The sequence below is a fragment of the Calonectris borealis genome, chromosome 2, assembly GCF_964195595.1.
Source record: "Calonectris borealis chromosome 2, bCalBor7.hap1.2, whole genome shotgun sequence".
NCBI classification, from domain to species: Eukaryota; Metazoa; Chordata; class Aves; order Procellariiformes; family Procellariidae; genus Calonectris; species Calonectris borealis.
Window position 1 is genome coordinate 81,033,605 of NC_134313.1, and position 22,439 is coordinate 81,056,043.

General features: G+C 45.9%; 3 protein-coding genes across 3 annotated transcripts in view; 1 reads left to right on the plus strand and 2 right to left on the minus strand.

Moving 5' to 3' along the window:
• The window catches only part of DAP (death associated protein), a 305,538-nt gene that overhangs the window by 108,106 nt on the left and 174,993 nt on the right, over positions 1–22,439 (minus strand). The window lies entirely within an intron of this gene.
• ROPN1L (rhophilin associated tail protein 1 like) lies at positions 1,692–9,531 on the plus strand. The gene is made up of 6 exons (XM_075142457.1): positions 1,692–1,727; positions 2,453–2,610; positions 4,701–4,824; positions 4,996–5,157; positions 7,558–7,733; positions 9,399–9,531. Exons 1-6 carry the CDS (start codon positions 1,692–1,694, stop codon positions 9,460–9,462), a joined length of 720 nt encoding a protein of 239 aa, XP_074998558.1. The 3' UTR covers positions 9,463–9,531.
• On the minus strand, positions 11,678–20,899 carry SNRNP48 (small nuclear ribonucleoprotein U11/U12 subunit 48). The gene is given in 10 exon segments (XM_075142456.1): positions 11,678–11,961; positions 13,604–13,768; positions 14,861–14,976; positions 15,413–15,534; positions 16,464–16,652; positions 19,364–19,438; positions 20,306–20,366; positions 20,599–20,712; positions 20,799–20,843; positions 20,846–20,899. Coding segments are annotated over 10 exon segments (966 nt in total). The 5' UTR covers positions 20,885–20,899; the 3' UTR covers positions 11,678–11,921.

Consider the following 22,439-nt stretch of genomic DNA (forward strand, 5'->3'; position numbering starts at 1 on the left):
CTACCCATTTAAAGACCTGTCCTGATATGTCAGAAGTTTGCTGTTTTCATGTAGTTGCAGGAATCTGCAAAGTATTTTGAGGCCAGATACTTGGCCTGTAGTCTATGCAGGGTACTTGTGTTATGAAAAGATTAAACAGTTGTTAAAATGGGTGCTTTTTTTTTTCCAGAGACCACCATTTTATCTTTGTCCTTCATGGCCTTACGTGTTCATCAGTGGGGACATAATGTGGATCAAGAAGGGCTGGCTTCAAATAAGATTGTGTTCTTTTTCAGTAATGGTTTGGCCCGTTTCATGCATGCAGCACCTAAGTTTCTTTGGAGAAATGGCTTGTGGAGGCTTTCTGAAGAGAATAATCCTATTACGAAGTTCATCTGAGTGCTCGGGCTACTTACAGCCCACGTTAGAAGGAACAGGAGAGGCATTGCTTTATCATTAAGACAGGAGATCCAGGACGCTGCTCAGGTTACATCGAGTGCTGTCTTTAACTGCAGTGGAAAGAGCGGAGGTCTCATAGTCCTCCTCCAAGTCTTTGGGATGGAGAGGGCGCTTTGGCTCCTCTGTGTTCTGGAGCGGTGGGAGAGCCCACGCTTCCCTGTCAGCACGCGTGGTGCCGGCTTTGGAGCAGCAGATGCTGAGAAGCAGCCGGCACTGGCCGTACTGTGCGTGGCGGGGGCACTCCGTCGGCGGTACCGCTCTCCTGAATTTCCTGGCGCCTGGAGGCTGACTCCAGCGGAGGTGCTCCCGCCTGCCTGCCCGCCCGTGTAGTGGGCACCTGGGCTGCCCTCTGAAGCAGCAGCGACTGCGAGTATCAGGGATGTTAGGGAGCGTGTTGCCCTATGTCTATTTTGCAGCTCCAGCAGTGTCCGCTCATATCTCATCCAGGCCTGGAAGGGAGGTACGACAAAGCCAAAGCCACGGCGGACGTGCTGCAGCGATGCCTCTAACCAAGCGGTGCGCCGCCCTGACCGGGGGGACGGGCAGGGAGCCCGCGGGACCCGGAGACCAACCTCCCCGCTTAACTCAGCGTTGAGGTGTTCCCGGTCTTTTCAGAAGTTTGTAGGAAGCAGGTGCCGCGCTCGCATTTCAAACAACGTAGGCCACAACCCCTGCCCTCGCCTGGCCCCCGCCTTCCCCCGCCACGCACCGGGCCGGCCCGCTCCCCCTGAGCAAGCGCCGGTCCCCCGCCCGCCCCGCCCCGGCCCCCCCGCGTTGCCCGGGCAGCAGGGCCGCCGAGAGGGTCAGGTGAGGCGCCCTGCCCGGGCCTCCCGCGAGCCGTGAGGCAGCGAGGAGGGGCGGCACCGGCCGGGGCGGGGAGGCCGCTCAGGGAGGGCTCGGCCGGGTGCTGCCGTTGCGGGGGGGGTTCCCGCCGCCGGAGCCGTGGGACGGCGGTTGGGCTTCCGCCGGCCGCAGCTCTCCCGGCGCCGGGGCCTGGCGGCGGCCTCCGAGGGGCGGCATCAGGCGGCTCGTAACAATTGGCGCTTCGGTAGCTCGGCGGGACACGGGCGGAGGGAGGGGGCAGCCGGCGGGGCGGGGCGGGTAACTGGGGGGTACCCGGGCAGGCAGCTGTGCTCCTGTTCGGCTCTGGGCCGGTGGGTTGCTGTCACCCGCCGCTGGGCGAGTCGCATCGGCGTGCACGAACTTGTTGGTTTTAGCCTTGTACCCAGAGACCCGGGGCCGTGTTTGGATGCATGAGCGGAAAGATCGAAAATAAGAGCAAACAGGAGGTGAGAGGGATTAGATGGACCGTTGTGTTTAGCGAGGGAGTAGCCCGCCTTGGAGCACGGGCGGTAGGCACTGCCGTGGCCTGACCCGGCTGCGCTTGGGCGTCTGTACGCACGGGAGACAAACCTGCCTGCAGAGCGGTGTGAGCGAAGTGCAGTGCGTAGTTGCAGCATACCCGAGTGTTTTGTTCATCACCGTAATTTTTTGATGTAGAGTCTGCCAGGAGCATAAATCAGTGTTTTTTGAATGCGTAAACACAGTAGAAGCTTGGCAATCTGCGTACTGTAGCTTCTGTACAAAAATGACAAGACTCTCCTTTGCTTGCAGTAGTGAGTTGTCAACATAGCTAGCTTTCACCTGGGCATGTGTGGTGTGATTTGTCTGGACTGCCTGTTTTACAAATTTGTATTGTGGGAGGTTTGAGGAGAAAAATCAGTTTAAAACTATCTAAAGATACCCGTTAAAGTTGTAGTTCTCCTTACCCAGAGCTGTGGTTGGTGTCCAAGCTCCAGTCTTTTGCTCGGTGTTGCCATCAAGTTTAAGGTTTTCAGAGACTCACAGTGCTGGTCTGTTTACCCGCCTGAGTTTGTCAGTTCTCCGGTAGCCCCAGCAGTCAAGTAGGACAGGAGGGAGTTTGGGTGCAAGCATTGTTCCCCCCCTATGTGCACGCAGTTTTTCATTCACATTCTGCATCTGTGAACTGCTGTTTTATTATTATTTCTTCCAGGTCCTTGCCACTGAACACAAACAGACCATGCCTCTTCCAGAAACCATGTTTTGTGCTCAGCAGATCAAGATCCCCCCTGAGCTACCCGATATCCTGAAGCAATTTACCAAAGCTGCTATTAGGACTCAACCTTGTGATGTTTTGCAGTGGGCAGCTGCGTAAGTAGGATGTTCACATAGTGATGTAGCACTATGTGTGTGGACCCACAAAATCTCCCTGCTCCGATTTATTGTAGAGTGGAGCTGGCTTGAATATTAAACCAGCCTGTGTATTGCATATGCGCTTCTGTGCATTAATGCAGCATGTGAGCCTTTTAAAAATAGTGTAGTAACTGATTTATTTTCTGTTTCATTGAGTTTTAGGACTGGCGTATTTCTGGAATAGTTTGATTTCCATATAGAAGAATGCATCTTAATTTTTTTGTTGTTGTTAATTGCTCTGTCCTTTAAGACCAAAGAGGTCCTTTAAGATTTTAAAAGACCAAATTTTTTTTTTTTCTCTCTCATGTGAAACTTGATTCAGTTATTGGAATTTAAAGGAAACCTAGAAATAGCTTTCTAATTCTTAAGCTTGCCTAGGTTTCTTTTTTGTTGCTGTTATTGTTTCCAGGAACAAAATTAAGGAATCTCCTTAAATGTTACTGAAATAGAAAAAGAGCCTGAAAAGTCGTGACTTCTAGGTGATAGTCCACATAATAAATCTCTTATCATAAAGTTGGCTTAAGATATTTAAATGTTTCTTCTTCTTTAACTTCCTTTTTTTCTTTTACCTCAACCGCTCACTATCATTTTTTCCTGTCCTACAGTTTATGTGGGCAAGCTCTTGAAAGGTGTCTGTGAGATGTTCTCAACTGGGGGGATTAAAAAAGTCCGTGCTGTGTATGTGAGGGAGGGGAGGCAGTTAACAGAGCCAGGCTGGAGCCTGGCTAGTCCATGAAAAAGAAAAAAACCTGAAGCTGAATCACTACAGCTGCAGTGTTGGAGAAAGGTAGCGGGAACATCTTAAAACGGCGTGGTGTTTCTTAGGAATGTGATGGCGGTGGGGTGCGCGTACCTCTGGGCGATGGATGTGCAGGGAGCTCGCCCCAACCGAGCAGTCGGGAGCGGCAGCTGCCGGGTGGCTTGAGCCTGCTGGGACGTGGGGCTGGTGAGAGCAGGGGCAGCGCGGCACTGCTGCGGACACGCTGCCGGCCAGACCCCGACCTCTGCTTAACATTAAAATTAAAGATCGCACTAGCTCGGTCGGAGGAGCCCCCGTGGATGGGTGATCCCCCCTGCTGCTGGTCGCGCACCCTTTTCTGGAATAAGCTCTGGTGCGAGAGCAAGGTCTGGGCCTGGGAGCCACGCGAAGCAGAGCAAGGCTGTGGTTTCATGTGCGCTGCCGGTGTTGTAGTGCTTGTCAATAATCAGATGGGGAAACGGATCCTGCTGAAAAATAGCCCGGGTGTTATATGTACATACATACCGTGCATCTATTTCTATACAGTCACACTACTTCAGTTCTGCAGTGCTGCTTGCTGTGCCTTTTAGCAAGCATTTGCACAGCATGGGATAGCCTGGGCGTGGACATGGGTGGCCGGGGCAGATGGTGGAGGCTGAGTGGAGAAACCCTTAAGACAGACCTGCTATTGACTGAATGAAAACTAAGGTTTTTTGCACGGTTCAGATTGCTGGCCAGTTATGGCAGAGGTGGTTGCTCTTGAGGTGGTGGTAGCCTTATAATTAAAAGGACGTGCATCTAATTTCCTTTCTGTGCTAGTCTTAAATTTTATTTTGGAGTGGACAGAAATAGCAGAAACGCTCATGAGAGAGTTGCAGGGTAAATAGCTAGTCATGCTTTTCGGGTAGCATGAGGGGAATGTTAAACAAATAGCCCTAAGGTGCTCGTCAATCAAATGGGAAAAGCCTGTGATTTGGTTTGCAAGCCCACTCTGATGTTAATAAATCACTCTCTGCCTTTGCCAAGAAGGGCTGAGTATATCATGCACAAAATAAGGTAAATGCCTTAAGAATTATTAAAGAGATGTAAAAAGGAGTGTGTAAAGTCTAAAGATTGTGGTTTCCACTAAAAAGAAAGGTGGTATCTGGGCGCGGGGAGGTGGGAGTTGTGCGGGCGGGCGGCTTGCCGAGCAGTGCTGCTCCTGCGCCCGAGCGTGCGGATTCATCCACTGACCTGTAAGAGCGTTTACTTCTGTGCAGCTTGTAACGGCCATGGGCACTGAAGCGTGTTGCTCTTCCCATTCGCTTAGGTATTTTTCAGCGTTGTCAAAAGGTGAGCCCCTTCCTGTGAAGGAGAGGATTGAAATGCCTTTAGCAACAGAGAAAACAGGCGCTGGTTTGACCCCAGGACTCCTTAAAATCTTGCACAAACAGGTACAAACCAGCCTTTATCAAACGCACAATGCTATCGAGGAATGCTGATGTGTTGGGGATGGTTGGGGAGACTGACTGTCAAGTATTGGATGTATTTTGGGGAGGGACTGTGTTCTTAGTTTCATTCTGGTTTTCGGAGTTCTTACTGTGGTACCATGATTTCGTTTAAAGCTTTCTCCCAAAGGCATGGTGAATGTTGCAGAACTGAAGGAAAAATGGAAGGACTTGGGCTTGCCAGCGGAGCAACTGAAAGCTATCCTGCAGCTGGACGACTTCGGCGAGGAGGTGGAATGGATGAAGGTTCTGGCACTTGGGTGCAGCATGCTCGGCGGGGTATGTTCACAGCAGGAGCCCTCATATCCAAACGCAAACGGTCATATACGATTATATATGAGGTAGACCGTAGAACAATTAATGCAAATGGACTTTGGGGAATAGTGGTTGCTTTTGCAGCAGCTGGCAAAGTGGCTTGCGTGTTTACTTCTGTTCCCCATCAGTTTTTGGTCAGGAGCTTAACCAGAAAGAGGCCTAAGTCCTCAGGTTACTGGGATGGCAGCAGAAGAGCAAGCATGTCCACAGGGAGCTTGGACCATGAGGGAGAGGATGATAGAGGAAAGATGCTTATGGCGTGAGTGTAAATGTCCACAGAGGAGAACTGGACGGAGAAATTAAAACATCAATTTTTAATTGATTGTGTAGTGAATTAAATTTTCACGGAAGCAGTTAATGTTACTAAATCTACATTTAATTCTTTTAATGTCAGTAATAAAATCTCAGCAGAGCATTTCATCAGAAGCAGAGATTATAAAATTCACTAAGCTGATGTTCTTATGGAGTATAATATTTTTAATGACTTCTACAGTAGGAAAGAAGGGGTACTAAAAAGAAAATACATGTTAAATAATATTTTGAGAATGTTGCAGTATCTGAAAGCCCTGAATGTTAACCTGGCCTGGCGATGCAATCATGTATATATATATTTATTCATTTCAACTCTGTATTTCTTGATTCCAATCCCCCTCCCAACAAGATTTTGTAGTTTGGGTTCTTTTCTTCATTTTAAAAAAGTAACAGCAGCGTTACTTATTTAAAAACAAACAAACAAAAAAACCCCCAAAACCAAACCAAAAACGGAGTCACAGGAATATAATTCTGGTGAAGCTAGACAGTCTACATTTACCTCCATCTATGCATCCTTCCAGATATTAAGTGAATGATTTGATTTCTGCTCTACATATTGAAACCTAAACTTAAGTTTCTAAACCAGAGAGGGGGATGCACACAAGAAATTTACATTCATTTTCCTGCAGCTGTAAATTGTGTTCATAGTTGAATAGGGTCACGGGTGAGATACAAGAGTAGACAGGTTTGAGCTTCTTAAAAACAGTAGTCATCTGAAGTTTCTTTCTGTAAAGCACTGATGTGTATTTACAGCCGTGGAGAAACGACCACGCAAGTAGCCTGCCAAACTGTCTTTGACGGGTTGGGGAATCGATGTGAATACCTTTGCTGCGCTCTGAGAGCGCGAGGGCGAGTGGCAGCTTGGAGCGGCAGGAGCCGGAACCGCAGCGGAGGGGTAGCTGCTGCGGAGGGTAGAGTCTGCCGTCGTGTAGGCAGCTGCCTCCCCTTCCCCACAGAGGCCTCCCAGGGGAGGAACTACCTTAAGTAAAACTGTTAAGGGGTTATAAACTGACACTTCTCTGGCCTGTGTTCTAGATCTTGAACAGATACTGCATTTATTTTAAATATTGCTGTTCTGCTGTTAGGAAATACGTATTTTTTACAAAGTCGTTGCTTGCTTATTAGTGAAGAGGTAACGACAAATTTTGAAAAAGTTACAGCAAAAATATTATTACTTGGATTAAAAAAGGCCCGTGTGGGGTTTTTTTGGTGTGTGTGTGTTTGTTTCTTTGTTTTAATGGCATCCAACCAGTCTTTGACTCAATGAAGCTCAATGCTGAACTGCTGAATTTTTCCACACGTTTCCCCATATAGCTCAGCATGCATAGGGCACTGGATTATAGACATTGTCTTGAATAAAGGATTTTTTTTAAGTATATTTGGAATTAATACTTTGAGGCATGTTTGTTCTAAAGGGAACTCAGACGTTATTTGGCTTTGACTAAAACTGAAACATTCTTGAAATGCTTTTTGCCTCAATGCTTTTTCTACTAACTACTGAAATGGAACTTGTATACAAATAGGGAAAATAGTAAATATCAGCATTCCTAAAAATTAATATCATACTAATATTATGTTATAATAAAAAAATCATCAAAACCATACGAATTTTCTGGGTTTTGTAGATTTGTCTGTCTGCTGCTGAGAATTCCTTTAGATCCATTGAGATAAGAAATACATATACATACATATGTATATATTCATACACACCACATCATACACACACACATATATAGCTAGGTATAGCGATGTTTGAGCTTTTACAGAATAGAGCAATTGGGCCATATTGGCGATAAGGCTCAGACTACCCTGTGCAATCATGGGATTCTGGTATTTTTTGCTCCTGTTTCTACTAGAACTTCATTATTGTTTCCATCCCTGGACCTGCACTGGAGGGTGAATTTGGGGTTGAAAGCTAGGTAATGATGATAAAGCCTTCATCTCATTTACACTCACTTTCAGTGGCTTAGACTGTGGATTTTGTCATGGTATGCAAACGATGTTCATGGCTGTGATACTGTTCCTTTCATTTCTTGACTGAACTCCCTACAGTCCTTACTAAGTTCAATGAAACATGCCTGCGAAATCTTAACAAGGGACCCAGAAGGTGGAGCAGCTCGCGTTCCCTTCGAAACATTCTCGTTCCTGTACTCCTATTTGGCCAGTATCGATGGAGAGATACCAAAGGAGGAAACTGAAGCATTCCTCCACAGAATTAAAGAACAAGCGTAAGTAAAAATCCGTACATGGAATCTGAATGTATGGATCACCTCTAGGTTCTCCATAAACCTTTAATTTCAGGTGAATAGTCTATCTACTTCGGGTGTAGCCGCAACAACAGGAGTAAAGGTTGACTAAGGTTATATTGAAAGTGTACATAGTTATTTTTTGTTAAGTGGTCAACATCAGGGTTTGAACTGTTAAATGATAAATTATTATTTAGCCATCTTTGAAATATTGAAGTCACTACCTGGTGGTATAAGTTTCCCTGTAGGAAGCAATTATATACAGGTTTGTATCATCTGCATATTACTGGTACTGGAACTGGCAGCATCTTATGGGCTGCTCTTTTGATTTAACATAGACCATAAATCAGAGAGAGAAATTGGGGGTCCCCACTTGAAGTCTGAAGTTTCTGTCATGTTTCTCCTGAATTACTTCTCCCTAGAAATTTTGTTGGGTAAATACTTACTGTATGCTTGCTCTTCAATGGTTTGGCTCTTCAATTTTTGTAGTATTAGCTATGGTAAATTGTCCTTCCTGGAATGGTCTTAAGTGTTTGTTGCCTTCAGCGGATATAAAGGACAAAGGCAGGACATAGTCCCGCCTGCAGAGTTCATCTTGTTTTGCTATTTGTACCCAGTGGGGGTGGTTGGGTACATTTCCAGTCTGTTGTATTTATCTTCCTGCTTGCCCTGGGGTTGGCTTTATGGTTTGGTGTCAGTAAGCAAGCCATGAACTGACGCAGCAGGAGATGTGTAGGTTGAAGGTTAAGCAAAACTCACTGGGTGGCTATCCATTTTGCTGTCGACGACAGCTGTGTTCAGGTCTTTTCAGTGCTGTTTGGCTTCATAATGAAGAGGCAGTCCTGTGTTCACCTCTTGACTTCATCGAGTAGTTTGTTAGCAAATGATGGTTTCCCCCAATATTATTAGGTGTCCTTCTTACAGGATTGGGTAGAGAATACCCTGTTGATCAGCAAGGTATTCACGTAGTTTGGCTGCCTTTTTTCGTGAGCACACCAACACTATTCTGTTGCTTTAGACAAATGTTTTATCATATTTTTGTCAACTTCTACAACAGCAAAAACTTAAAATTCATAGACTTGTGCTAACAGCTCTGCTAACTAGGCCTAATTCATGCTGACTGCTACAGGTGAAAATCTCATCTCTAATAGACTTGGTTATATGAAGTCTTGCGCCCACAAAATTCAGTGTCAAAACCTCATAACTTTTTAGCAGATGGAGGAAAGGATCCATCAAGATACGCGTATATTCCTGCTAGAATTAGCATGGGATTAGCATTAGGAATGTATGAAAATGACAGTGTCTTCAATCCAGCTCTCAGTGATAAACTCCCACTCATTTTATCCATAGTCGCGCATAGGTCACACAAAATGGACTTTCTTCCTACCATCTATCTGGAATTGGTCTTTCTGTCTTAGATTGCTACCAGCTCCGTGTACATGTGAGCTCAAAAATGCACGAGCATACAGATGAACTGATTTGTTTTGTCATTACAGTTACCAGATTGACAATTTTTAGTAAGAACCTCTTTTTAATCACACCACTCTTGCTTATGATTAATATATCCCTCAATTGTATCTTGTCCAACACATTAGGATTTACCATGTTAAAGTGTTGTTCTAATACATTTGGTTTATTCCTTTCCAGTGACCAACAAACTGGCATGGTGCTGCTCAGAAACTTTCTGACTCAGCCCTCAACACTGTTTTGATCAAGCCTGTTCTTCAGCACCAGGTGAGAGGGAAGAAAAAAAAAGGAATAAATATGTGCAAGAAAATAATTTGTGTTCAAAGGACCGTTATTTGCACATTACAATACACTAAGATCCTCTTCTCTGGCACTTCCTTTTCTTTATCCCAGTCTTGAAATGGCCCTTCAGTGGATGTTAATTGAATACATGGTTATACTGTTCTCCTGCCTCTCAAATACTGATGCTCACACCAGGGAGTGATACCTTCACACATTTGCTTATATTGAGTAAAATGTATTTTGTTACGGATCTTCCTCCCTATACTTCATAAGTGATTGTAAGAAAAGAAGTAAAACACAAAATTCAATTTAGAGAACACTGGACAGCTATAATTAGCGCATTTCTCAATATGCTTCTGGATAGCACTGACTTTTTGTCCTGGTTTCGGCTGGGATAGAGTTAAATTTCTTCCTAGTGCTGTGTTTTGGATTTAGGATGAGAAGAATGTTGATAGCACACTGATGTCTTCAGTGTTGCTAAGTGCGCTGCTAGTCAAGGATATCCAGCTTCCATGCTCTGGAGGCTAGGAGGGAGCACAGCCAGGACAGCCAGCCTAGCTGGCCAATGGAGTATTCCATACCATGTGACGTCATGCTCAGTATATGAATGGTAGGCATGCTCCAGGAAGTACCGATCGCTACTTGGTTATCAGTCAGCGCAGGTGGTGAGCAATTGCATTGTGCATCACTCATTTTGTATATTCTATTATTATTATTATTTTCCCTTTTCTGTTCTATTAAACTGTCTTTATCTCAGCCCATGAGTTTTTCTCACTCTTACCCTTCCGATTCTCTCCCCGTCCCACTTGGGTTGGGGGGGGTAGCAAGCGAGCGGCTGCGTGGTATTTGGCTGCCTGCCAGGTTAAACCACAACACTTTTTTGACTCTTAACACAAATACAGCTTGTCTTTTTGACTACCTTGTCTGAATGAACAAGCTCCATTAAGCGAATAGTTTTACCAAGCCCTATTCAACATGAAGAACCCTGTGGCTGAGGTGCTGGAAGAAACATCAACTCGAGAAAGGACGACAATGATTCCATATTGTTTTCCCTCTAATTAGGTTCCTTTCAGAACTTAGATATCCTTTTCCATTCTTAGATGGACTTTTCTAATTAAAGATCCGTTTTAAAATACGTCTCGTTTTCTGACAGGAGCTACTGCATTTGTCACATAGGTGAGGAAGTGCCTGATACACAGTTCAGTTTGGTTTTGAGTTGAACAGCTGTAGTAGGTACAGAAGTCTAAATCAATCAGAACTAGACTAAGTATTTAGTGACAGATAACCATACTTAACTGCAGAAACGATTGAGACAAGAGTCAGGATACTAGGGGCTACAGTAAAACTGGAGAGATTCCAGTACCAGAGAAGGCCAAAACCAGGAGCGGACGGAGTGCCCTCTTCTGGCAACTCTATCAAGCAGAAGAAAGCATTGTAGGAAAGACAGGTCTGCAACCTTGTTCTTCTATAGTTGCTTACTTCGTTAAAGAACTTGGCTGGTGTTGACTGACCGTGCTGCAGCAGATTGTGTGAGGAATTAACAGGACTAGAAATTGATATAATAAAAATACCACTGAAGTTAAGTGGAATCCTCCTGCACACCCTTACATGTACCTGCATGTCTTAAGTCTTACTGTTTTATCAACCTCTATCACAAATACTTATATGTTCGTCTACAGGATGGGAACTCCTCCTGGTTATTTCTGGAAGAAAATGGGTATGCACCCGGTGTTTGAAAATGGCAATCCATCAGTAATATTACAAGTGTCCCCACTAGTTTCTATGGAGAGCTATATTCTCATCATCTTTGCTAGATGACATTGATCCTAAATTTCTTTGAGCATGAGCTTGGGAACAGTAACTTCCCCGTCATTGTCCTTTTACCACTAGCTGCAGTTGAAGATACTTTAGCCTGTTGGAGAACTCTGAAATCTGCCCTCTCACCTCTGGTACATGCTGTAACTAGGCAGTAAGTGCTGTCTTTCTGGAACACTGCTCCCAGAGGTGACAATGTCAGGTGGGAGGATAGGAGGCCCTCATGCCCTTTCACTTGTAATTGATCCTAGACTTCAGGGATTAGCTCTCTTCTATATCCACTAACTGTGGGCCGGGAAGGCAAATTAGTACAGCCTCTCGCAGATTTCATTTTTCAGCCTTGCAAACTAAACTCAAATAGATGAGAGAGATCAATATAATTTATTAATGGATGCATGTGTTACACATGTACACATTTTCTGATACATACTGCTTCCATCCTGACAAACCTTAACACTATTTCATTTTTGTCTCCAAGCACAGCTGTGATGCAACACCAGTATTACGTACACAGCATTGCTGTCCCTGGCACAACAGCAGTAACAATAGTTCCTGTGCAAGTAATTTTTTGAACAGCTGACAAACAAAATAATCAGGTTCTTGTTTCTACTTTCTTCTTTTATGGCTGTGATATTTGTCTTCATCCCTGAAACAAAAACACAAACATTGTGTGTACTATTAGGCTGACAGAATCTGAAGAAAAAAAAAAAAAAAAAAAGACTTGGAAAAGGGAAAGCTCTCATTAAATGTAATCATATCCTCTTCTAAGGAAAGAAAGTAAACTACTTTAAGACCGTTTATTTCCCATGCTGTTTCAATCAAAGTCTTGTCATGCGGTGCCATAGTGGCAATTAGTTTAAGATGAATGGCATCACTGTGTAATGAAGCCAATTTGGAGACAAGCATGCATTCCCATCCATGCAGTTATCTACAGCATTTCTTCCCTACACGCTAGGGACAATGCAGCATTTCTTCTGCACAACAGCCTAAGTCTTTGCTCAAACACAGGTCCCACACGCCTATGGTCTTGCAGATGCAGATGTGCCCTTGTGAATGGTATTAGAAGATGTGGCCTAGATTTGTTTTCTTTTGCCTAAAAATATGTCCAGAACTACTGAAGAGCAACAGCATTGTTTTGAAGCATCTACCATGAAAAAGCCAGTCAAGTGATTGTATGTATATACATATACACACAGCTGAATATGAGCCAGCAACATGCCCAGGTGGCCAAGAAGGCCAATAGCATCCTGGTTTGTATCAGAAACAGTGTGGCCAGCAGGATGAGGGAAGTTATCGTCCCCCTGTACTTGGCACTGGTGAGGCCAAGCTAAATTAGTGACATGAATTGCAAACTTTTGAAACCTAGTTTTGAGGCTGCACCTCGAATACTGTGTGCAGTTTTGGGCCCCTCACTACAAGAAGGACATGGAGGTGCTGGAGCGTGTCCAGAGAAGGGCAACGAAGCTGTTGAAGGGCCTGGAGCACAAGTCTTATGAAGAGTGGCTGAGGGAACTGGGGTTGTTTAGCTTGAAGAAGAGGAGGCTGAGGAGAGACCTCATCGCGCTCTACAACTACCTGGAAGGAGGTTGTAGCGAGGTGGGTGTTGGTCTCTTCTCCCAAGTAACAAGCGATAGGACAGGAGGAAATGGCCTCAAGTTGCACCAAAGGAGGTTTAGACTGGACATTAGGAGAAATTTCTTTACTGAAAGAGTGGTCAGGCCTTGGAAGAGGCTGCCCAGGGAAGTGGTTGAGTCACCATCCCTGGAAGTATTTAAAAGACGTGTGGATGAGGCGCTTAGGGACATGGTTTAGTGGTGGACTTGGCAGTGTTAGGTTATCTGAAAGGTCTTTTCCAACCTAAATGATTCTATGATATTAGTGAAACAATCCTATTTATTAAGTCCCAGTGCAAACTAGAGCAGAAATCAACATTAGACATGACAAGCACACTTAATTGATTAAATGGACGGTATGTCCCCCTATGCATATGTTAATCAAGAAGTAAAATAGCCTGTGACAGTACTGTGCTAATCCTGTAGCGTGCAGTTGAAAGCGTCACCTTTCAGATGTGAGAGTAAATTCTGAAGCCTGGATCACAGTTTATGATCTCACAGCAAGTTCTGTTTAGTATTAGTAGCCTCATGCCACTGGCTTGTTATACAGTGTATGAGATTAACCTAGCTTTTTAACTGGACTAGATATTCTAATTTTCTGCACTAAATCTCATAGCCAATGACTACGGCCACCTGATTCAGAAGCAGGAGTCAGCTGACACTATTTATGCTCACCTCTCTCTTTTTCTCCGAGAATCTCTGTCTTTGCCTCTTTCGCGACTCCTTTTTCGCTTACTTGGGCTCCTGCTGGTCTCTCTCCTATGTCTGGTGCGTTCAGTATCCTTACAGCTTCCTCCAGACTGCCGTGAGTCCACTGAAGCTGACCGCCTGTCTTCCTTTCTGAAAAAAGGGTTATTGATTTTATTCAATAAAAATAGTTTCAGTCACTATTGTTTTCAGTACCACTTTTGTACTATAATGACCTACTAATGATGTAAGACAGAGGATATATCTTTTATTAAGCCTCTCTATCTCCCTAAGAAATACAATACCTCCCAAAAGAGGCCCAAAGTCCATGCTCTTAATATGTGCACATCTCAGCACGCTATTTAATCCAGTTATTTCTTACAAACAGTGCCCCTCACTCTTACCACCTCTGCTCATGAAACAGGAGTCAGTAGAAGGGGTTCGCTCTGTTTTGCTTTAAATCCCTAACTCTGCAACCACCTGCCTTAAGCTGCTACCTACAGTTGGAGAACTCAGCAAGCCTGATCTCCTGTATGGCCTTTTCATTCACCTTCATTTTAATGCTGAAAACAAAGACCTCGAGTGTCACCTTTTAGTTTGTTTCAACAACATTTTCATCTCAAAGATCTCCTGAAGAAGCACAAATAGACTATCACTAGGTCGTAATTCCATTTTTATTTCAGCGACAAATGTTTGGAAGAACGTGCAGTGTTGCTTGACGCAGGAGGAAATGCGTATACATAGAACACTCCCAGTTAGCACAGCAGCATTCACAGTGATAAGAATGGTAAAGGATCCCCGTATTTATAAGTTATGAAAACCTTTTCTCTGAGGTATTTTATATTATAATATATCTACCATAGCATTTCCTGTCACATGGTAGGGAAGGGGAAGAAATTGTGTACTTGTATTTTCAAGTGTCGTTCTGTCCCCAGCTATCACATATATACACATCTGGACACAGAGGGAGCAATATTCATTCCCCAGCTCCACTAAAAACTACCTGTTCACCTGGATCACTTGCAGCTTACCTCCTTACCCCTGAAAGAAAATTAGTAATTCATTTTTCCCCATCCTTCGTGCAGACAGAGGTTCTCAAGCAAGAGCTTAACAGAATTAGTATAAAATAAACTGTGTATACGTCTCAGTCAAGGTTGGTATGTGCTATTAGAAAGAGGTAGTAGGACAACATTACAGGCTATCAGGCTGCTGCCATTCCTGAGGAATTTGCCAACTGTGACATACCTTCCTGAAGATTTTGACTTCCCTCCTTCACATATCTCTGCATTATCCAACCTATTCTCCTCCTGCCAGTGATTGCTGAGTTCTTCCATATGCACACCAATCACATCCCGAATCACCTGGAGATTAAGACATATTAAAAACAAACAACAAAAAAAGCAGTATGTCATGGCAGTGGCCTGAACTAGCAGGCAGAAGGTATACATCTCAAAAAAAAATTCCCCCAAAACCTACACATCAGATGTTTCGATGGAAAGTCTTACTTGCAGAAACAGGCATTTCAGCATAAATTTAACAGCATCATTTTACAACAGAGAGTAAACTTACTGGTATTTTCACATTCAAAATTTAATAGAAATGCTCCTGTTATTTGTAACTTGCTGCAACAAACCAAAACCAAACCAAGATTCCTCTATAGTTTGCAACTCCAATAAGGCAGTGGAAAAAAGAGACATTTTCCTTGTCTAAAAGGGTATACCATTCTTTATGCTGATATAAAATAAGCACTTTTGTGCAAAAAAGAAAAAAATCATAGCTTTCTCTTCAGATACTTGCCTCAGTGTAAGACTTCTTTGTTATATGAACATTCTTAGCCCTGTATGACTGCCGCCGCCTTTTGTAATCTCGCATTTCAGCCAGAATTTCAAGGTGGGACTTTGGACCTTTCTGACTATCATCTAGCAAAAAATTGGAAGTAAAACAAATGGTCGTTAGCAGGACATTAGCACCTGCAGGTATGCCAGTCTGGTGCTTTAGTAATAAGTCTGAAACATAAACCGTATTGTGTTCCTTCTGAAGTTTCTCTAGTATTTAGTAACTATTATCAATGTAGCATAAGCTTCCTCTCCAACCTTCTTGGTAGCTGTTTGCACAAGACTAAAAAGCCACCCAGCAAATGTTGTTATGGGATCTCAGTGATCCAAATCAACATTCAGGCTTGTGATTTGGTCAAACGCCTACAAAATACAGGTCTTGTTTTCAAAGCCAGTATTACACTAAGACACAAAGATTGAGAAAGCCAGATTATGTATAACATTTACCTGTGTAGATGACAAACACTATCTCCTACCTCCTAGGCATAGCAGGGCCCACAGGATAACACAGATGCTTATGTTGCACTTGGTATGGTTACAAACTGGCGTGACTCAACAGGGATGAGAGGCCCCAGTCCAATACACCCGTTTGTATATTGCTCAAGAGCTCCATCGGACGACTGCCAACCTTTCTTGTTCGGCTTTCACTCCTGAGATCACTTAAAGTGATCTTTAATCTCATCATCTCTTACAGCAAATACTGTTCCAAGCGGCACAGTAAGTTGGCAACATTAAGCAACCTGAGTCACTTGCAGCAAAAGATCCATCTGCTAAGATACACACAATACGTGTGCCAAGAGCAGAGCACCAAGGCTTTCTCAGAAGGAAAACAACATAAAGGATAGCAAACTAGCATGTTCTGATGCCAGGTCTTCGTTGCAGCTTTTAAGAACAGTATGCTTTTCACAATAAAAATAGCACAAGCAATTCTGTTTGGCTTTCAACAAAACTCATCTAAATTCACAAAGTGAAAGTTCTGAGCCATAAATTCAACAATAGACCATTCTTCAAACCTTGGGTGATTTTCGCTGCTAAATCCACAAAGAGGTCACTGTCATTTTCCGTGATTTGGGATCTAGACCTCTGTTTCTTTGTTTCCTCAACAACATAATCATAAAGAGCAAGGCGGTCAGCTTGAGTCAGGTCACAGGTGAAACGCTTGTGATTTTGAGGAACTTCTACAGGCAGTAATGAGTAAGATCCTGGAGGTTGAGCAGAAAGCTGTTATTAGTAAAATAGCATAATGACACAGGAAAACACTGAGAAGCTCAACAAACAAACAATGCAGTAAACAGCCATGCTGTCTTCATCCTTCCCCTACGTATCTGTAAGAATTTTCATCCTTCTTAATTAGAAAGGATAAAAATTGCTCAAAGAAAAAAAAGGCCCAAATCCCTCCCCAGCCCCACGCAGGTTGTATAACCTCTCTTGACTGCTTACACTGTTAGTTACAGGTTTTCATATGCTTTGAAGGAAACGTACTAGATTAGATCAAAAGGACACTCTGTATTGTCCCATCAATTTCAGCTCTTGGCATACAGCTAAAGCAAGAGAGAGGAGGCTGCAGCTCTAACTTGTGGGTTTGTCTTACTCCTAAAGTTTTCTGTAAAGTACTAGCCGCAAAATGCCTGTTGTTCTGCCAAGAAGAATGAAGGCTTCGAGAAGACTGGGCGCTGTGCAAATCAGCCTCACTTACACTGTCACTTTCTCTACAGAGCTTTTATAACAGACTGCCACAGGCATTTACAGCTGAAAGGCCTACAAAGGCACTTTCAAGATGCTCCAGATTAGTTCAGATAACTAACTTTAAAGTTACGAAAACAAACACGCTGCCTGCACACTCTTCTTTCCCTGAATGATCAGCCCAGTACTAACTCTTCCCATTCCCCAGTTAAAACACACGTCCTCCAGACAAACAATAAATCCATTCTCAATCCATTGCAACAGCAGCTAAGCGACTTCCCTAAAGATACAGGATACAGTATTCTATGACATTGGCTGCAGAAAAGCATTTTACTCAAGAACATTCAAATTCCCAGCAACCACTGACTTGAACTCCATAATCCTGCTCCCCGCAATGCAACCTTCTCCCTGCCAGGCGCAATCCCGCACAGACCTATGTCTCCAGGCAGACAGAGGAGCCAACACATAAGACAGGGTGTATGCAGGAGCCTTCACAACAGCAAAGCTACTGCTTCTCTAGATTATTCAGCACTTAACGGAAGCTGGGCAATCTTTCACATCCTGCTTTCACTAAAGACACCAAAGAAGAGGAAGAGGAGCCACAATAACTCTACAACAACAAACCAAAATACAAGATTTGCTCATTACTGTACTTGGAGCCTAAACCAGAACTCTTCTAATCCAAACTAACAGATTTAAACATGAACACTAGAATTTTATTTTTAGAATGCACTTGTTCTTACAGGGTCATAGAAGCCCATAAAAGTGCCCTACTAGTTACGTGCTTGTGATTTTACAAGAATTTCACAACTTGTGATTAAGACCAGTTTTCCTGTCCTATTATATAGCTATTCTAATACTCTAAACAGGATTAGAATTTTTCTGAAAACAAAGAAAGAAAATTACTTCCTTTGATACAGTTAGTCAAAAGGAAATTTACAATGAAAAATGCTTTCCATTTGATTCTGTTGGCAAAGATTTTAAATTAAACAAACAATTCCAAGTCAGTAAATCTTACAATAGACCAAGATGTCACAATGAAAACCACCCCAATACAGTTTTAGTGTTATCTTCAGCGAAATGCAAGCTTGCAGTGAAAACTGGATAGCAAACACTGGCATCTAGTGGCTCACTCATGTATCCTTGCGATGCACCACTTGATAAAGGGTTTATCTGTTTCTTCTCTACTTGGATGTGCTTGTGTCAAATTAATGAGTTATGACTTCCCTCCAGCGAAAATGCACCCGACGTGCTCCAAACACAGTGCCCATCACATGAAAGCTCCTTCCCAAGCAACTGTCTGTTAAGGCTCCATTTGCTATGCCGAGAAACAAAAACAACATGGAAAAACTATGCCTGAGCAAGCGCTGCTGTATTTGACTGTCAGGAAAGTAGAACAAACGCACTTTTCCTTCTGCACATATGTTTACCAAACTAAAGGACTACAGAGAGTAAATGCTGTATCTTTCAGGTGTTGCAGTAATTTCCAAACCATACGCTGCAGCTCTACAGTGGTTTTTATAGGTAGTCGTACTTTCCTACTCTGTCTCGGTCTGAACTCTCAAAGAGGAGCATAGCTCAGTCTTAACCTGGTCCCCAGACTCGTCACAAAACCCAATGAAAAATGAAACATAAAGGAACTAGTGAGCTGAGAGCAGTGGCAAAGGACAACATCATATTTGCAGATGTGTCAGCACATTTCTCATACAACTTCGTAGGACAGTTTTGAAACAGTCCAACACAATACGCATGTTGTTTGGCTTTTGATTTGAGAAGTGGCAGACAAGCACATACAGCTCACATCTAGCAATTGATCCTTAAACAAAACATTACATGAAGAACCATTACATGAAGAACAAGGCTGGAGGCAGCATTAGAAGAGTCTGGGCCACAGAGACAGAAGGATAACATCAGAAAACGCAGGCAGAAAGTAAAGTGCAGGTAGTGGGATGGGAAGTGAAGGCTTTAAGAAACTCCTGAATTTTGCAGTGTTGATTTTCCAGTCCTGAAGAGAACTAGAAGTATGAGCACAACAGACTCAAATTCCCTTATCTAGTTGCCCCGGCTAAAGAAAGTAGTTATGCTCCAAAATATACAAGGGAAGGAATATTAGAAATAAGTCAAAAAAATTCCTCACAGCAGTTCACAAGTAGAACAAAAGAAGCTGCAAGGCAAGAGCAGCTCTCACATAAGAGCTGATGAAGTGTTTCAGCATCTGCTTGCTACTTACCTTCACTGTAGCCTGTACCTTCTTTCACACTTTGAGCTCTAGCTTGCTTAACAATGTGAAATTGTAGATCTTTATCTGCAGACAGAGAAGACAAAAATATCACAGAACTTTTACATCAAGCACTTGGCAGGGCTAGTCTTTATTCCCCAACCTCTATTATGAGACTTATGGTACGTTACAGAACATTGTGGCTTTACGTATGCATAAGGGAGAGTCCAATCTAAAAAGATCATTTTAATGTATTCCATATTTGAACTGAGGGAAGGAAAAAAAAAAAAGGAGGAGGATTTCCAGGTTACAGGGATATGGAAAAAGAAACATATGTAAATAGCAATTCTCTTCTGTACCATTACTATATCCCCAAACTCTAGGGCCAGTTTTTCCACCTTCTAAGAGTATGTTTTAATACACTTTCAGCACTTGATGCAAGGTGAACATTGGAAGAACCTGGAAAATAACCTAAGGGGAAAAAAAAAAGACCCTCTTTGGATTTTAAGATGAAAACAGCCAAGTGACCTACAGAACAGAGTTACACAGGGACAGATGCGTAATGATGGTAAATTACGGCAAAGCACAATGGTGAGAAAATAAACCTACTGATGGAAACTCTCAGTTTTTCTAAGAGGCCGTGGAGAGTTTATGGCTGGCAAGGCAGCGGGGTGTGCTACCGCGAGGACCTGGACTCTGCTTCCCACTGTGGGTCTCCCCTCAGCCCCATCCTCTGCCCCCCCAGGGTCTCCCCTCAGCCCCATCCTCTGCCCCCCCAGGGTCTCCCCTCAGCCCCATCCTCTGCCACCCCCAGGGTCTCCCCTCAGCCCTCCCCGGGGCTCCCCCTCAGCCCCTCATCCTCTGCCTGCCCCGCTCCGGGTCTCCCCTCAGCCCCGGCTGTCCCCCCCCGGGGGCGCGGACGGCCCCGTCAGGCAAAGCCCCGCTGCCGCTCACCCATGGCGACGGTGGGAACCTTCAGGTTTTCGTAGAAAAAGCTGGAGTCGTACATCTCAGCCTGCGGGACCAAGAGGCTCAGTCAAGGCCCCGGGGCCGCCCCCAGCGACACCGGCTCCGGGCTCGGCCGCCGAGTCGCCCCCGGCCAGCGGGGACCCCCCGCCCGCGCCCTCAGGCCACTGCCGCCCGCTCAGCCGGGCAGGCGGCACCCCCAAGCCAGAAGCCCCAGCCCCGTGTCCCGTTCCGCCCCCCCCAGCCGCGGTAACCCGCCCGGAGCCGGCCCGGGCGCCCACCTCCTCCTCGGCGGAGTAGCCCATCTTGCGGAGTCGGCAGGACGCGGCGTGCCTCTCCAGCGACGCCCGGGGGACGCGGTGATGGACGTCGTAGGGGCACGGCACCCGCTCCACCTGCCGGCGGAACACTGGTCAGCCCGCACCACCACCCCCGCCGCCCCATTCCCCTCCTCGGCGGAGGCCTGCCGCCGCCACCTTACCGGGTCCCCGAGCCACACCGCGCAAGGAGCGGCCATGGCCGGCCGGCCGCCGAGGCCCCGTCGCAGGGAGGCGGGGCCGGCGCCATATTTACTGAGGGCGCTCCCGCCGCAGAGCATGGTGGGGCTGTGGCGCCATCTTGCCCGGCGGCCCGCTCCGGAGGGGAGGACGCGTTGCCTGCACGCAGCGGGCGGCAGCCGGGCGCCGTCCTAGCGCGGGGAGGGGCGGCAGCAGCAGCCCCGGCACGGCGCGGGGGAGACCCGAGGAAGAGCTGGGGCGGAGAAGCGGCATGGGGTGCGGTGCCTGCCTGCCGCCACCCCCGGGCAGCCGCGGCAGCCGCCAGGGCCCGCAGCGCGGGGAGAGAGCGCCCTCTACCGGCGGGAGGGGGCAGTGGCGGCGCGGGGAGGCCGCAGGTGCCGCCGCCTGCTCCGGGTGCCCGGAAGCGGCTGCTGCGGACGGGGGGAGCCCGCAGGGCCCGGGGGAAACGCCGCGCCCGAAATCGTGCTCCGGGGCCCGCTGCCTGTCGCTCAAAGGCGGCGGGGGCAGCGGTGTGCGGGGCTAAGGCCCGGCGGGCGCCAGCAGCGGCGCGTTGCCGAGGGCCCGGGCCTGGGCCGGCAGCCTGAGGAAAGTGCCCGCAGACGGAAACCCGCCCCGGCTCTGAGCCCGGGCCTCAGCAGTGGCGGGGTGGCTCCAAGCCTGCAGTGGGGCGTGCCCCACACCTTGCGGTCTCTCTGAGGAAGAGGATTCTGGCAGCAGCGGTTTTTCCGTGAGGGCGCTGGTGCCTTCCTGCTCCTCTTTGGGCCTTTTGCCATACAGGAGCAAAGCAAACGCTGAGGGCAGCCTAATTTTTCCTCGCTAGACCCAGGTCTGAACTGCTCACCAGCTTTAGCAAGGGCCAGTTTCTTTTCTGAGCGCAGCTCGTGCCTACCTGGGCGCTTCAGAGCGGGAGCCAGCCCCCAAAAGCACATGCCTGTTAGCGACAGGGCAGGAGGAGCATCAGTCTCCTCAACACCATCGAGCCCCTGATGCCTGTTTCCCTCTTGCAAGGAGGAACACGGTGCAAGACGGCAGCCCCTCCAGCAGCCTACTGCCATGTGCTAGGTGAGGGGATCCATAAGAAGCATGCTATGTGGTGCAGGGCCGGGATGCCTGTTTCTCCCCACCACCACTCCTGTGCACATGGAGCACAAGGATTGATGTGGGAGGCAGTTGCATGGCTGCAGCATACCCCAGAGAGTCCTGCGTGCTACCTGGCCAAAATTACAAGAGCCTTCCCCTAGAGACTGAGGGAGCATCAGGATTCAATAAGACTGTGATGTAGGATGAGGAAAGGAATGCCTGTCCTAAGGAGTAAATTTCATGATTGACATTTGTACTTGCCTATTTTTGTCATCTACAAGGAAAGCACATAGAACTAGAAGGAAGAGTGGGTTTAATAAGGCGGGGAGGCAGCATGACAGATGTAGCTACCAGAATGACTCTTGTACATCTGCTTTCGTTAGCAGATTACAGCCCTTTCTCTCCTGCGTGGTGAATTTGAGACTCAGCTGGGATTTCAGCCCTTTGAGAGATTTGCTGTGTTTAGCTATGTTTGCGTGAGGATCTTTGACTTCACACGATACAGAATAGTTACAGTTGAAGAC

Coding starts and splice junctions, on each gene's coding strand:
- ROPN1L (XM_075142457.1), top strand. CDS start 1,692: ATGAGCGGAAAGATCGAAAATAAGAGCAAACAGGAG. Junction 1,728..2,452: donor AAAATAAGAGCAAACAGGAG/GTGAGAGGGATT, acceptor TATTTCTTCCAG/GTCCTTGCCACTGAACACAA. Junction 7,734..9,398: donor CACAGAATTAAAGAACAAGC/GTAAGTAAAAAT, acceptor ATTCCTTTCCAG/TGACCAACAAACTGGCATGG.